General features: G+C 43.9%; 1 protein-coding gene and 1 long non-coding RNA gene across 2 annotated transcripts in view; one reads left to right on the forward strand and one right to left on the reverse strand.

Annotated features, from left to right (window-relative positions):
* The window catches only part of abca3b (ATP-binding cassette, sub-family A (ABC1), member 3b), a 70,055-nt gene extending 58,261 nt beyond the window's left edge, over positions 1 to 11,794 (forward strand). The window contains exons 29-31 of the mRNA XM_034189531.1: positions 3,428 to 3,624; positions 3,817 to 3,890; positions 11,295 to 11,794. Coding sequence (XP_034045422.1) covers positions 3,428 to 3,624; positions 3,817 to 3,890; positions 11,295 to 11,426 — 403 coding nt within the window. The 3' untranslated portion in view covers positions 11,427 to 11,794. The remainder of the gene's footprint in view (positions 1 to 3,427; positions 3,625 to 3,816; positions 3,891 to 11,294) is intronic.
* LOC117527269 lies at positions 11,661 to 13,759 on the reverse strand. Its single transcript, XR_004565483.1, has 2 exons — positions 12,750 to 13,759; positions 11,661 to 11,997 (listed from the first exon to the last, which is right to left on the reverse strand). It is a non-coding gene; the product is annotated as an uncharacterized LOC117527269 (long non-coding RNA).
* Positions 13,760 to 16,708: the final 2,949 nt, after the last annotated feature.

A 16,708-nucleotide genomic window follows, 5' to 3' on the forward strand; every position in this document is an offset into this window, starting at 1 on the left:
CAATTCCATAAATTTTTTTGCATAAAATAAAAAGGTTGGATACTTTTCTCACAGACCTCGTACATAGCGGTTTTCCATCTGCATCAGACGCTCAAAGCGCTTTGTAATAATGCCTAAAATAAACAACAACAAAAAATGCACATTTAAGAAGCTGAAATAAAATGTAGGAACAACGCATCCCTAATGAAACCCATTTTCACTGGAAAGGTAGAACAGATGTTTTTTGTCTTTGGTATTTTTATTTGCTTTCTAAAATTAAGTAGATATTTGTTTTCACTGGGGGTTTAAAGGGCTAAATAAAAAAAATATTTTTTATGTCAAAAAATAAAATGCATATAAAATTTGAGAGAACACAAACTTTTTTCACAGCACTGTAGCCAGATAATTTGAAGAATTCTTTCTTCAAATGCCAATATGACTGCAGTCTGTCTGAGATAAACACAGCTCGACTATGACTTTAACTTTAGCACTAGCCTGCTTGCCAACAACTAAGCTTACAAATACCAGTGTATCCATATATAAATATTTAGTCATGTTCCCTTGTGCATTCGTTAGCGCCATATATAATTGTGTGTGAAAAGTAAGAAAATATAGCGTAACATTGTCAAAACAACAAGAGTATATCAGCTAATGTTAGCTTCAGCTAAATTAAGCACGTTAGCTGGGAAGTTGATTACCACTGTAACATCTTTCTGGCCGACACCTGCATAAAATAGATCTAAGCATTGCCATGTCTTTTGTGTCTGTGTGGAGCATTTTATTACAACACTTGGAATAATACAGGTTGTTGTTTAGTGAAATGCCCTAACGGATTATCTAAGATGTCCCTATTGCAATATTGATGCTGAGTGAAACTCTCGTCTTACTTAATATTGTATGCTAATGATGTTAGCACTTTTCGCAGCTGTCAGTAGGTCCACTTAATGCATGATTACTGAGGAAATACGTGGCAGATAACTTTTTCTGTCCACACCAAAGTAAAAAGTTATGAGAACCATTGCGCAAATATATGAAACACCAAAACCGAGGTTAGCTGGTAGGGGCATGTTCAGGCTTTTTCCATCACACACAGAGCCACCCACGCTCCACCCCTTTATGCATTAATGAGTTCACCATGAATCCGTGCAAGCGGGGCTCTCAACATGGTGATGCCCAGAAAAGGGGTCATTTTGCTTTTATGCATTTCAAGAGAGCTGTGAGGTGAAGCGCTTCTCTGCGTCCTCTCAGTCCTTTTTCCCCCTCCCCTGGGCGGAAAAGCTCTATATGGGCTTGGGGCCTTATGTAAGGAGCTAGCAGACTGACCCTGTCACACTTTGACAATTTAGCCCGCATATGCTGACGTATTAAAATTAAGTGAATACGCTGGCATACGTCTAATAAGTTATGGTTAGGTTTTGTATACGTTAAGAGCACGTTGAAGCACGCTTTTATAAGTAGTAGTACAGAGAGGTTGAAAATATTGTGCATGCACAGTATTTGACGCATGCCAGCATACCCTTACCAAAAAATAGTACTGATAAGTATATAAAAAGTAAACTGGAAGTATACTTGAAACATACTTGCATGTACTACTTTTTGGTAAGGGTATGACTGTTACGTACCACATACGCGGGCCATAAGTTGTAGGTAAGTTATGTGGTTATTGACACACGTTACTTGTAAGTTACTCAAGTTGAAATATGTCAAGATAATGGCTAGCGTACCCAAATCTTATTTCTAACCTATGTGTAACTTATATCTAACTTCTCTCCAATGTATGTAGACGTATTTAAGGTGTTAGATGTCAGCTTCCGCATAATTAGGGAATAACCCTGTTGTGTCTGACGATGTGTCGGACGTTCATACTAGGTTATACGGTCGAAAATAGAGCTTTATCAGACACAAGGGGGTTATTCCCATTCTAATCCAATCCCATTGTTTGTACGGTTTATTTTTCTGTAGGTAATTCGGTCGGCCAGGCTAGGCTTACCGTGAAGCAGCGAGCGTCTCTCCAACAGCGGTCAGGACGCGGTGTAATCCATCAAATGTGAAACGATAATTCTGTATCAGAATCCACATCAATACTTTCGTACGGTAGCTTAAATTCACCCATTTCGGCAGCAGCACATGACTTTCTCTCACTCTGAGCTAACAGCACTAACAGCTAGCAGCAGCTGGCTGCGTGCACAGCCAGTGTTCTGACGAATTGTGCATCTCGAAAGTTCCGCGTCTGACAATACTGCGCATGCGCAGTTGCGCGTGCATGCGCTGTTGTGCGCGGAGGACAGGAATGACATTCAACAGTAATGACATCTCGTCAGAACACTGGTCAGGGTGTGGAGTAATACATCTTCGGCCACCGTTCAACAGATATTATGCGCCTGATATGTCATACAATTAACCAGTCAGATTCACGGAAAAAATGTAATTGGATTAGAATGGTGTATTGGCAGCATTTGATACGTTGGCATATGTTGGCTAAATCGTCAAGGTGTGACAGGGCCTTTATTCATGTCTTGTCTGATAGAATAGGGACTTGTCCTATATCTGCAAATAAAATACGAAAGACCTGTGTGTTTAAATAAAATAATCAAATCCTACACTAATGTGAAGTATCTTACAGGTCTTAAGATGATGAAAAAGAGCAGCAGTTGTAGCAGAACTCACATGATCTTGTCCTTTTGTTTTCTATGCCTTTTGTTGAGTAGTATTCTTTCTTATGACATTATGTCCACATACTACCTTTTGAGACATGCTGAAACCGCACACCCCATTTAGTTTAGCATTTTGGAAGGACGTAACTGTGTGTTTTTCGCCTTTGGAACACCATCTTGAAGAAAGCCCAACATGAGCTTGTTTTATGGTGAATTTGACTGCTTTAATGTCAAAAATATGCATTTGTCTGATTTAGACAGGAGTACCCAGTTGTCCCAACAGATTTTCTGCTCATCCCGGACATTGGAACAAGTGTTGCTGATGTCTAAGGCTCAATACTTGACATTAATATGAATTTGTCTTCACAGATTGGGAGAAAGTGCAACATTGATGATTAATATTCACACATGTCCCAGACATTTTTCACTGTTGGAGCTACATCAGTGAGAATGTTCTTGTGTTGTAAACGTCTTGCTGGCGTCAACAACAGACCCTCGTACAGCAATATTTGACTCTAGATGCAGTGAGATATTGATACCGTAAGCTACCATCTGCAACAAGATCTCAACAAAAGTTCAGTTGTTTTGGGCAGTGTCTTCCATTTTGGTAACATCTGTCAATCATTCAAACAACTGAGCGCTGTAAGTTGGTGTACAGTGATACAGCACAGGAAGAGTTTACTCAGATATCTGCAGTCCTTCAAGTGTTAAAAGAATGGGGGTCAATACAGGCCTGAGGAATACTCATTCCTCTTTTTCATTTTGTTGGTCTGTCCTTCTCATTTCCTCATCAGTATGGAAGAGTGTGAAGCTCTCTGCACCAGGCTGGCCGTAATGGTAAATGGTCAGTTCAAGTGCCTCGGGAGCCCTCAACACCTGAAGAGCAAGTTCGGCAGCGGCTACACACTGCTGGCGAAAATACATGTAGAGACTGAGCTGGAAGACAGTGACCTGCAACAATTTAAGGATTTCATTGAAAGCACCTTCCCAGGTTAGTGGCACGCAGTTATGAATTTAAATGAAAATGCTAACACAGATAAAATACTATTAAAGAAAAAAACCCTGAAGGAAACAGTGGAGCAAGATATAATATTCAGGTGAATTTATAATTGATCAGTCTTCTTACATTGAGCCTTTACAGTAATGACTAAAGCAAAGTTAACTGATTTTTCTACTATTACAGGAAGTCAACTGAAAGATGAACACCAGGGGATGGTGCACTACCATTTGACTGATAAAACACTTACCTGGGCTCAGGTAAAAAGGAGAAAAAAAGCCTCCACATGTTGTGCCATTTAGGAAAATGTATCTGCAGTATTTTCCAGATTATAAGTCGCATTTTAGTTTTAAAGGTCCCGCCACTTATAGTCCAGTGCAACTTGTATGCGGGGAAAAAAATTCACGACCACAAATTTTCTTTACGCTTGAAAAGAGAAACACACCATTAAATTGCCTCTTTATTTTAAAAATGAGAGGTGGAAACTTCCTAAACAGGGCTTGATTACTTTCAGTACCTGTTTAAAACAGTCTGGTCACACTTAAGGCATTCTTTAAATGAGCGATCTTGATGCCGTTACTATTTTGAGCTTTTCCTCATGTCAGCTCCACTTAAAATACAATTAGCAGTGCTAATGCTAGTGCTAACTTCAAGCAAATATATAGAAATAAATATCTTCAGATATTTCAAAATAACCAAATATTTGCACAAAAACCTCCCCCTTCAAATATCTATCAAATAGCAAGGAGTGTCTAATAATACAAAGAACTGTGCCGTAAAAACGCAGATAAACAAACGTGACGTTCGTGTGTGTGTGTGTGTGTGTGTGTGTGTGTGTGTGTGTGTGTGTGTGTGTGTGTGTGTGTGTGAGCACGTGTCGCGCTGTTATGCAACAACGTCAACAGGAAACAGATAAATGCTGCTGATTTAAAACTGAACTTAATGTAAGTTTACGTTGGACCACTCTGTCATTTTGGGAAATGTTCCATGTAGAAAGTAATCCACAAGAGGTCAGCGCTGTGCTCAAAAAGTCCATTTGAAAATCCAGCATGAAATGAGGAAGAGGAGAGCTCTGGAAAGAGACATGAACAAAACAGTCTGTCATCTGATCACAAAACGTGGTCCTGGTGGGTCCATAGCTGAGAAGATCCACGAAAGGAGATTATCCAGAGGGAGAAAGCACCTGCAAGGCGGGTCCAACAGTCCATGCCTTCAGCTGTTGGGAGAGGGGGAGATGACGGGGTGACTGCCCCCCCAGCCATTGCGAGGCTTATTAGCCCTGCTTCTCATCTAAAGTTACGGTGTGGTGTAAAATCTGTCCCAAATTGCCTTGCTTCAGGAAGGAGACCTTAGAACTACCAGAATAAGATCACGAAAGAAAAAAAAACATTCCTTGTTCTGAAGAAATACCATAGCATGTTTTTCCTAGACCACACTTTTGAATGATGGACTTTTTTGCCCCTTTCTATTTGGAAGAAACCTTTTTCGGACTTATTTGAAAGTATAAGGCCAGCTCTTTTAACAAGAAGAAGAAAATGAATGGTGAGTTTATTTTATAAATATGATAAAAAGTTTAAATTGCATTTTACGTTCACCTCACATACTGTGATCGTCTGTTTCATGACTTAAAGAAACAGTTTGCGCTTGTAACAAAACCATTAATTAGCTCTTAGCTTCAAAGGGTTTTCAAACGTTTAATTGCCTGATATGTACGCTAAATTAACCTCACATCACCTCAAAGGGGTGAAGAGGGTACTTAAAGATGACCTTTGTGTCTCAATGACTTCCCGCTGTCCATGCAATGCAGAGTTGCGTCAGGAAGGGCATCCGGCGTAAAACTTGTGCCAATTACTCATGCAGATCCACCTTTACTTGCTGTGGCGACCCCAAGTGCAAAACGAAGGAGCAGCCGAAGGGACTTACTCTTTCCTGTTGTCTCAAAGACCAAGAGGATCCATGACCAGGAGCTGGATTCTACTTTTTTCAAATTATTCTTTACCATCAAGAATGGGATGGATTCACAAATATGACAAGGACCCAGGATTTCCTAAAGAGCTGGTTCACATTTTTGGATTGGACATTTTGCTTTCAATCTTCAGAGAGAGACTCAGATTCATCTAAGAAATGGAAATCCAGCTTACCAAAACCTAACAGCAGCTATACTCCATTCACAACATGACCTAACTGCCTTGGGTCCTGAATGGCAACCAACCCAGTAGGCAACAGGTCCATTCCCACCTCAAATCAATATCCATCCATCTGCCACAGCCACATGAAATGTAGGTGTCCCCTTGGCCCTTGTGTGGGTCCTCAATACTGAATCACCTGCATGGATTATGCCCAGAGAAACTCGCCATATGGGCGAAATGTCATAGCTGACGTCAACAGTACAGAATCCACTGCATAATGATGTGTCCCAGCTGGCAGCCGTTTCTCAGTATATTCATTAACATACATTTGGGCATCCATCTGTATTTTTCAAAAGTATCTGAAGATTTGACCATGAGTTTACTGTAAGACGTGTCTCAGTTCAGAGGAAGCATTCCTTCAAACACTGCACTCGTTGGCTGTGTGCATCATATTAGCGAGACTCGGCTGTCTCATTTCAAGATTTCTTGGAATGTGGCCAGTGAAGGCAGCCTTCTTTTCCCTGAGAACAAAAGATACAACAGGGGTATCCTTCATGGCCCAAACAAACCCAGGAGTCGTTTCACTATTCCCCTCACCCCCAAGACAAATGGTTGATAAAAACAAAAAGGCAGTGTCGGGTTCCATATGTACAGTTACAAAGAACTAAACTACAGTTTGCGCTCACTACGCTCACATCGCTTTCAGCTTCACTTCTTTGTTGGTTAAAAAAAAAAAAAAACGAATACAAACGAGCGATTTGACTGTTAGAGATTCACTGTGGACTTTAAACAGACTGCAGAAGTAAGGTACTGCTTTCTAATCACTGATTTTACAACTTTTAATTAAATGTACCGAGGTAAATCTGCACATGTGTACCTCAATGACTAAACACTGCGTGTTTCCTGACACATCTAAAGATACTTTAGCGTTTTTAGTGACCGTTTTACTGCAGTGTTATCCAGTTGCTCCGTATATCTCCTCTGTTTTAACAATCAAACTAAAGACTGCACCGATTAAAATTTTTTAAATCCAGAATGAGATGTTTAATTCAAAACAATATAGAAAATAGGCACCAGGTTAAAGAGTCGGAATTCCTCTTTTAGTAACTGTCTCTACAAATTTGAATGTCACTGCACGGACACACACTTCTGATGGGTGAATTCACCTGAAGCAGCAGCTGATTTAAGCCCCAGTCACATGGCGCTAATGAAGGACACTGAAGCAAAACGAAACAAGCAATCTGGACTTACATTGACTTTCGGAGACATCGTTTAACCATCATCCAGCTTCGTTCCTATAGCTGGCGCTTTGTCGGAATTTTCAAACTGTTGAAAAATGTGAACGAATCCCGATGACAACTTCATCCATCCATCCATTTTCTTCCGCTTTATCTGGAGTCGGGTCGCGGGGGCAGCAGCTCAAGCAAAGCTGCCCAGACCTCCCGATCCACACACACCTCCCCCAGCTCCTCCGGGGGAACCCCAAAGCGTTCCCAAGCCAGCCGAGAGATGTAGTCCCTCCAGCGTGTCCTGGGTCTTCCCCAGGGCCTCCTCCCAATGGGACGTGCCCGGAACACCTCTCCAGCGAGGCGTCCAGGTGGCATCCGGAAAAGATGCCCGTGCCACCTCAACTGACTCCTTTCGACATGGAAGAGCAGCGGCTCAACTCCGAGCTCCTCCCGAGTGACCGAGCTCCTCACCCTATCTCCAAGGGAGCGCTCAGCCACCCTGCGGAGGAAACTCATCTCGGCTGCTTGTACTCGCGATCTCGTTCTTTTGGTCATGAGCCAAATCTAATGACCATAGGTGAGGATCGGAACGTAGATCGATCGGTAAATCGAGAGCTTTGCCCCCCTACTCAACTCTCTCTTCACCACGACGGTCCGATACAGCGACTGCATCACTGCAGATGCTGCACCGATCCGTCTATCGATCTCACACTCCATCCGTCCCTCACTCGTGAACAAGTCCCCGAGATACTTAAACTTTTCCACTTGAGGCAAGGACACTCCACCGACCTGAAGAGGGCAAAGCACCTTTTTCCGGTCGAGAACCATGGCCTTGGATTTGGAGGTGCTGATTTTCATCCCGGACGCTTCACACTCGTCTGCAAACCGCCACAGTGCACGCTGAAGGTCCTGATTTGACGAAGCCAACAGAACGACATCGTCCACAAACAGCAGAGATGAGATTCTGTGGTTCCCAAACCAGACCCCCTCTTCACCCTGGCTGCGCCTAGAAATTCTGTCCATAAAAATAATGAACAGAACTGGTGACAAAGGGCAGCCCTGGCGGAGGCCAACGTGCACTGGAAACAGGTTTGACTTACTACCGGCAATGCGAACCAAGCTCCTGCTGCGGTCGTACAGGGACCGGATAGCCCTTAGCAAAGGACCCCAGACCCCGTACTCCCGGAGCACTCCCCACAGGGTGCCCCGAAGGACACGGTCGAATGCCTTCTCCAGATCCACAAAACACATGTGGACTGATTGGGCGAACTCCCATGATCCCTTGAGCACCCGATGGAGCATGTAGAGCTGGTCCAGTGTGCCGCGACCAGGACGAAAACCACACTGCTCCTCCTGAATCTGAGGTTCGACCATCGGTCAAATTCTCCTCTCCAGTACTCTGGAATAAACCTTACCGGGGAGGCTGAAGAGTGTGATCCCCCTATAGTTGGAACACACCCTCCGGTCCCCCTTCTTAAACAGAGGGACCACCACTCCGGTCTGCCAATCCAGAGGCACTGTCCCCGATCGCCACGCGATGTTGCAGAGGCGTGTCAGCCAAGACAGTCCCACAACATCCAGAGACTTAAGGTACTCAGGACGGATTTCATCCACCCCAGGAGCCTTGCCACCGAGGAGCTTTCTAACCACCTCGGTGACTTCGGCCTGGGTAATGGATGAGTCCGCCTCTGAGTCCCCAGTCTCTGCTTCCTCTTAGGAAGACATAATGATGGTATTAAGGAGATCCTCAAAGTACTTCTTCCACCGCCCGACAACATCCCCAGTCAGGGTCAACAGCTCCCCACCCGCACCGTAAACAGTGCTGGTGGAGAGCTGCTTCCGCCTCCTGAGGCATCGGACGGTTTGCCAGAATCTCTTCGAGGCTGACCGATTGTCCTCCTCCATAGCCTCCCCGAACTCCTCCCAGACCCGAGTTTTTGCCTCTGCGACTGCACGGGCTGCGGCACGCTTGGCCTGCCGGTACCTGTCAGCTGCCTCTGCGGTCCCACCTACCAACAAAGATAAGTAGGACTCCTTCTTCAGCTTGACGGCATCCCTTACTTCCGGTGTCCACCACCGGGTTCGGGGATTGCCGCCGCGACAGGCACCAGAGACCTTGCGACCACAGCTACGAGCGGCCGCATCGACAATGGAGGTGGAGAACATGGTCCACTCAGACTCCATGTCTCCAGCCTCCCCCGAGATTTGGGAGAAGCTCTCCTGGAGGTGGGAGTTGAAGACCTCGCTGACAGAGGGTTCCGCCAGTCGTTCCCAGCAGACCCTCACGATATGTTTGGGCCTGCCAGGTCTGACCGGCTTCCTCCCCTCCCAGCGGATCCAACTCACTACCAGGTGGTGATCGGTCGACAGCTCTGCCCCTCTCTTCAATCAATCAATCAATCAATTTTTTTTTTATATAGCGCCAAATCACAACAAACAGTTGCCCCAAGGCGCTTTATATTGTAAGGCAAGGCCATACAATAATTATGTAAAACCCCAACGGTCAAAACGACCCCCTGTGAGCAAGCACTTGGCTACAGTGGGAAGGAAAAAGTGTCTCGGACACTCGAGTGTCCGAGACACATGGCCGAAGGTCAGATGATACGACTACAAAGTCGATCGTCGACCTCCGGCTCAGGGTGTCCTCGTGCCACGTGCACTTATGGGCACCCTTGTGCTCGAACATGGTGTTCGTGATGGACAAACTGTGACTAGCACAGAAGTCCAACAATTGAACACCACTCGGGTTCAGATCGGGGAGGCCGTGCTTCCCGATCACCCCCCTCCAGGTCTCACTGTCGCCACCCACGTGGGCGTTGAAATCCCCAAGGAGAACAATGGAGTCTCCAGTCAGAGCACTATCTAGTACCCCTCCCAGGGACTCCAGGAAGGTCAGGTACTCTGCACTGCCGCTCGGCCCGTAGGCCGAGACAACGGTGAGAGACCTGTCCCCGACTCGAAGGCGTAGGGACGCGACCCTCTCGTTCACCGGAGTGAACTCCAACACATGGCGACTGAGCTGGGGAGCAATAAGCAATGTGACCCCAGCTCTCCGCCTCTCCCCGTGGGCAACGCCAGAAAAATGAAGCGTCCAGCCCCTCTCCAGGAGTTGGCTACCAGAGCCCAAGCTGTGCATGGAGGTGAGCCCGACTATCTCTAGTCGGTATCTCTCAACCTCCCGCACCAGCTCAGGCTCCTTCCCCCCCTAGCGAGGTGACATTCCACATCCCAACAGCCAGGGGCTGTGAGCATGGACCGGGCCTCCGGGCCACCCGCCCTCGACCGCCACCCAATCCTCTCTGCACACGACCCCCATGGCCCCCTCTGCAGGTGGTGAACCCACAGGAGGGGGTTCAACTTCAACAACTTCAACAACGACAACTTCATTTCATCTGTAATCCATTTTGCTTTCTGTCTTGACGGTTCCTCATCGTTTGCATAGTTCCTGTACCGTCAGCATTCCGTTTGATTGTCGTCCAACCTCTCAAGTCCGATGTCTTGCACGAACAGTGATGATATCCGAATGGATCAATAACTAAAGATCCAACAAGGTGACCGTGACTCATCCATGTTGGACGAAAAGCAACGTTGTCATACAGAAACAAGAGCAGCGAGAATGTTTTATCAACTACTTTAACTGTTATGCACATTCCAGCCACAGACGGCTGGTACATGCATGCACTGTTCCACAAATGATCATGGGATCGCTTGTGTAAACAATAAACAGTTCAGTGAAAACTACTTTCTTTCTGTCTTTGTCAGACGGCTGGGACGTGCGTGTGCACACACGTTGTTGTGAACAAACCTGTTGTCAAGACAACAAGATCTCACACTTGCACGCGGTGGCTGCAGACTTGATCACAGGCTGGTGCTCGGTCTGATACCCGCTGTCAAGTCACATCATCATGAATGTTTCGTTTTGATTTTGTTTAAAGAGTCAAGGTCGCTGTTCGCTTTTGTTTTTCTTTTGTTAGTTTCGGTTTTGTTACACAGGTTTTTTGGGGATGGGGGAAGTGCAGGCTCAGTCATCTACCTTTTCTCTCGATGATTTGTGACTTTTTTTTTCTTTCGTTCAGCTATCGTCGTGTGCCGTGTGACCAAAATGCTTTAAGAGTGTCATGCAACATATTAACAAATATTTAATAATGTATTAACAGGACAGACACTGTATACTGTAACTCTTACTAGATTATAAAACTGCTGCAGATTGTAGCTTTAAATTGGCTGTAGTTATGTTGCAACATTTTGCAACATAACAAATGTTGCAAGTCTTTCACAGCATTTCTCCATGTTGTCAACCATTCAGGTGTTTGGCACTTTGGAGGCAGCCAAAGAGAAATACTGCATTGAAGACTACTGTGTGAGCCAGATAACGCTAGAGCAGGTGTTCCTCAGCTTTGCCCAGTTCCAGCACTGCACAGAGGAGACGAGGAAGTAACCGGAGCCAGGAGTTCATCCCAAACATTGCAAGTGTGTGAATCTTGTACACAGACTCTGTTATACAGCCGCAGGTGTGCAAGCGGAACCTTTTTAGTGAAGTCCAACAGAACCCACCTGTCAGATTTTACTTCTGCATTATGTCTGATAGACAGGCCTCATTTAAATGTGCAATTATGTTTGTGCATATTCTCTTTTTGGTATTTATACTTTTTTCCACTTTATTTTGTGCTCATCATGTGAGTGAGCCACTCTATGTGAGGATACTTTATGGAACAGTTTGACACCTTTGCGCCTTATGCAACTAATAAGGGTTATTTTTCCTTTTGAAGTTTGTTTACCTGCAATGCCTTCTTATCCTTACAAACCTTTTAATGTCGCCAGATGTAAATAACGTGACGTGTTTATGGTACTGGAACCACTTTGGACCAGAGCAAATGCATGCCAATTTTACAGATTTCAGGAGTGCATGATACTGGGAGAGGCGTCAGTCGAGCGCCTGAAGGCCGTCCTTATTAATGATTAATCTTCAGAGTGTGATGACTTCAGTTTGACAGGAAGACTTTCATTACCTCCGCCAAGGAGGTTATGTTTTCGGTCGTGTTTGTTTGTTTGTCTGTCTGTTTGTCAGCAGGATAACTCAAAAAGTTTTGAACGGATTTTGATGAAATTTTGTGGAGTGGTTGGAAATGACAAGAGGAACAAGTGATTAAATTTTAGTGGTGATCCGGATCACAATGCTAACATGTTAGCATGTCTATGGCATTTTCTATGTTAAAAGTTAGCATTAATCAGTTGCAGCTGTCATCACGTTCGGGTGCATTTGTTTTCAAATTGTAATATTTCTTAAATTTATTCTTGTTTATATATTAATAATCTAATGATTATTATATACAATTTTAGAGAAGGAGACAAAAAGAAATAGATCACTGTGCCAAGGAGGGAATCTCTTTAGGGTCAGTGACCCTATGGCCTTGTTTAGAGAAGTGTTTCATAAATGTTAAAAAATTCATATATTTGCAGTTTAGTTGAATAATAAATTGAATTTTGTCTCTTATTTGTTTTTGTCTATAAGCACATGCAATATCAATATCAGTGCTCAGATGACAGTAGCTTCTGGGAAAGGTGCAATTTGCAATAAACTGTGATGCCAAGCGCTAAGGATACATGCTATCCAGTCACAGCAGATGAAACTTTTTTTGCTACTGAGCAAACATAATTGTTACACTTTTTTAGGTTCAGTGATTCCACGGCGTGTAGATGTTATGGCGTCAGTGACCCCATGGCCTTGGCGGAGGTTTGCACTCTGAGTGCTTCTAGTTACCTCATTGTTTCACACTTGTGAACCAGTGCACCTCTTTTTTCCCTGTGATTAGCAGGGCAAATGTAGGATCAATGGAATCAGTCAGTTCATCAACTTTTCTGTAAGTTTGTTGAGTTGTTATACATACAGGTGAGGACCAGTGAACCTCCTATTTTTGGGCCATGTTGGCATCTTTTCACATGGCACAATGACCAAAATATAAAATAAGGAGACAGGCCCGTCCAGTGGCTTATGTCCCCTTGGATCCTGATGGCCACAGAATGCACCATTGCTTGTTTCTTAAGCCAACTGAGTTAACAGCTACTGTGTGAATATACAGCTATTCCAGGTCTGGTAAGACTTGTCCATAGAAGGTGTTTAGAATTAGTGATGGAATCACTATACAGCTCCAGAGGTTTCATCATCTTCTGCTACAGAGTGGAGAAGGATAATGGAATGGCTTCCATCCAGATCATATAGGACAAGCTAGAATGTAAACTTCTAATCAGAATTATAAAATATTTGCCAGGATTCTCAATGGTGTGCAACTCTCAAATGACTCTGAAGAAATTTATGTGCACATGTTATTTTTTTGTTATGAGTAGTAGCCAGTGTTCTTTCCATAAGCTTGGCAGGGCAGCTGGCAGCTACTGCCTATAACTTCACCTGAATAGTGGCAGCTGGAGACAGAACACATTAAACATGACCCAGTGCTCAATCCAACGATAGCAGGCCAGCTGATGGTAATTAATGCATTTTATTGGGAAATCATATTGTGTCTAAAATGCATTCTATGACATGACAATATGATTTGGTGCTGTGTATTGGCTGCTGTGCCTGTTTTCAGAAGTGGGTGCCATTACCAAGAAGTTGGATGTTTCACCTCCCGGTATAAACAGAGTGCATATCTTTGACAGCATTGGCACCAGAAGTTCTTTTTCTTTGTTGGATTTAACATGGTACATCTCAATATGTCATTATTAGATACTTGGTGCCATTATTACATTTATGACACTAAGTTTACAATAAACCTATGGCTTCTTCATGCTAAGATATTGCTGTTGAATAGCAGAGTAAGGGGTGGGGGTTGGAGCTACGCAATCTAAAACATGAAATGCATCAGGTGGCTGATGCACACCCTGCACGCTCTGCACACTGGGATACATTCATGGCCATTCAGGTTAGTAGCAGCAGCTTTTCAGTGTGCAGTGATGTGATTACAAAAACCCGCAGTGATAAATTGTTTCGTAGAATCCTCCAACTTTTTGTTGAAAGGTAATACAATGTTCTATGTTTATAATTCTCTCGCTCCCAGACAGATTTATTTATACGCAGGGAATATAGTAACCTCACAGAAACATGACTTCATTGTAAATTCATCATGTCACCACTTATACCAATCACAAATATTATGGTGATCAATATAAACTTTAGATAATCTCTCTAGCCCTATTGATTGTGGCGATATAACAGAAAATGTTTTTGCCCCATATTTTTGTTGACTTTGACCTTGATTTTTGTCCATTTTCTCCAAAGGTTAATCATCTTGAGATATCTACTCAGTTAATACTAGTGAAAATCCACCCAGCTGTTTGAGTTTTCTTGTCTGTGAACAAGAAAACTAAAAAAAAAACCCAGTATAATTTATTATGAATGAATTCAGATGGCTTCTTTCTCTTACCATGATCAGTGTTTTCCCTCAGATTTTCAGAGAGATTGGCCTAAAAAAAACCCTCAGAGACATCCTGGGTGTGAGGAAATATTTGGATGAGTTACTTTTGACCGAGTACCCCGTGACACCATAAACGTTACCATGTTTGTACATGGTCACTTAAGCTACCACTACAAGAGAAGCAACCTGCATACTAAACTACAAACTAGTTTGTTTATTCACTGACCAGATAGATGACATATTCCCAGTTTTCCACAGAAGACTATATATTTGCAGTTTCAATGAGTAATACTATTTAACAGTTTCACATGATTTGCAGAGCTTTCTTCACCAGGTGATGTTATTAAAAATAAGGGACTGACATTCCAAGAATATGTGTTGACTGTTGGACTTGTATCATTTTTATTATATGTGTTAATATATTTGCAGAGGTCATCTCTTACACGTATGACTTGAATGATTTTAAATGTTATATTCATAGTTTGTGAAAAAAATCAGACATTTTTGGGCTGCTGATAGATTTATTGTGAAATATTTAAGAAGTTCATTACATCACTGTAAATGTATTCTGGCCTTGTGGAGTTGACCTTGTCAAGCATATGTGTGTCTGCGTTTTTAAATAAATAATGCTCTATGCAAATACAAATATTTTCATTATTGCTTTTTTTGTTGTTGGTGGTGGTTGGATGAACTAATCCCTCATTAGCCTCTAAACTGGCATTTTAGATTTTAGACCTCAAGGTAACCAGATTTCTGAAACAATATCCAGGACATTTGCAGTTCAGTGTGTCAGGGTGTCATTTAAAATTTTGTATTGACCCTTACCAACCCCTGGATGTAGTTGGATAGACAAACAAACAATTATAGCAATGAACTGTGATGTACGCTGAGCAATTTGACAAACTGAATCAGTTTAGGTAAGACAACATGCTACCACTTACTGTACATTCATAACTAGGTGCATCCCATCATATTGCTTAGTTTGTATTGGCCTTAAATTCAATACTGCTACAGTGAGGCAGCTGCTTACGACATCCAGTTCATATGGGTTGTAATTCAACATAATACACAAAGCAAGCCAAACTCTTACCATTTGTTTGCAAGTTAACGCAATCCAGAACAATCCCCAAAGGTTTTCTTAGCCTTGGTAGTGTCATATCTACCCGGTTCTTACTGTAATACTGTCCCTCACAAAGTACAACCCCAATTCCAATGAAGTTGGGATGTTGTGTAAAATGTAAATTAAAAACAGAATATAATGATTTGCAAATTCTCTTCAGCCTATATTCAATTGAATACACCACAAAGACAAGATATTTAATGTTCAAACTGATAAACTTTGTGGTTTTTGTGCAAATATTTGGTTATTTTGAAATGGATGCCTGCAACACTGTCGACTGATCACCACCTGGTGGTGAGTTGGATCTGCTGGGAGGGGAGGAAGCCGGTCAGACCTGGCAGGCCCAAACATATCGTGAGGGTCTGCTGGGAACAACTGGCGGAACCCTGTGTGAGCGAGGTCTTCAACTCCCACCTCCGGGAGAGCCTCTCCCAGATCCCGGGGGAAGGTTGGAGACATGGACTCTGAGTGGACCGTGTTCTCCAGTTACATTGTCGATGCGGCAAATCGTAGCTGTTGTCGCAAGGTCTCTGGTGCCTCTCGCGGCGGCAATCCCCAAATCCAATGGTGGACGCCGGAAGTAAGGGATGCCGTCAAGCTGAAGAAGGCGTCCTACTTGTCTTTGTGGGTAAGTGGGACCCCGGAGGCAGCTGACAGGTACTGGCAGGCCAAGCGTGCTGCAGCCTGTGTGGTCACAGAGGCAAAAACTCGGGCCTGGGAGGAGTTCGGGGAGGCCATGGAGGAGGACTATCTGTTGGCCTTGAAGAAATAATGGCAAACCGTCCGATGCCTCAGGAGGCGGAAGCAGCTCTCAATTGCCACTGTTTACGGTGCGGTTGGGGAGCTGTTGACCCTGACTGGGGATGTTGTTGGGTGGTGGAAGGAATACTTTGAGGATCTCCTCAATCCCATTGTCACATCTTCCAAAGAGGAAGCAGAGACTGGGGACCCAGAGGTGTACTCATCCATCATCCAGGCCGAAGTCACCGAGGTAGTCAGAAAGCTCCTCGGCGGCAAGGCTCCTGGGGTGGATGAAATCCGTCCTGAGTACCTTAAGTCTCTGGATGTTGTGTGACTGTCTTGGTTGACACGTCTCTGCAACATCGTGTGGTGGTCAGGGACAGTGCCTCTGGATTGGCAGACCGGGGTGGTGGTCCCTCTGTTTAAGAAGGGGAACCGGAGGGTGTG

Source organism: Thalassophryne amazonica, chromosome 16 (assembly GCF_902500255.1).
Source record: "Thalassophryne amazonica chromosome 16, fThaAma1.1, whole genome shotgun sequence".
Taxonomy (NCBI): Eukaryota; Metazoa; Chordata; class Actinopteri; order Batrachoidiformes; family Batrachoididae; genus Thalassophryne; species Thalassophryne amazonica.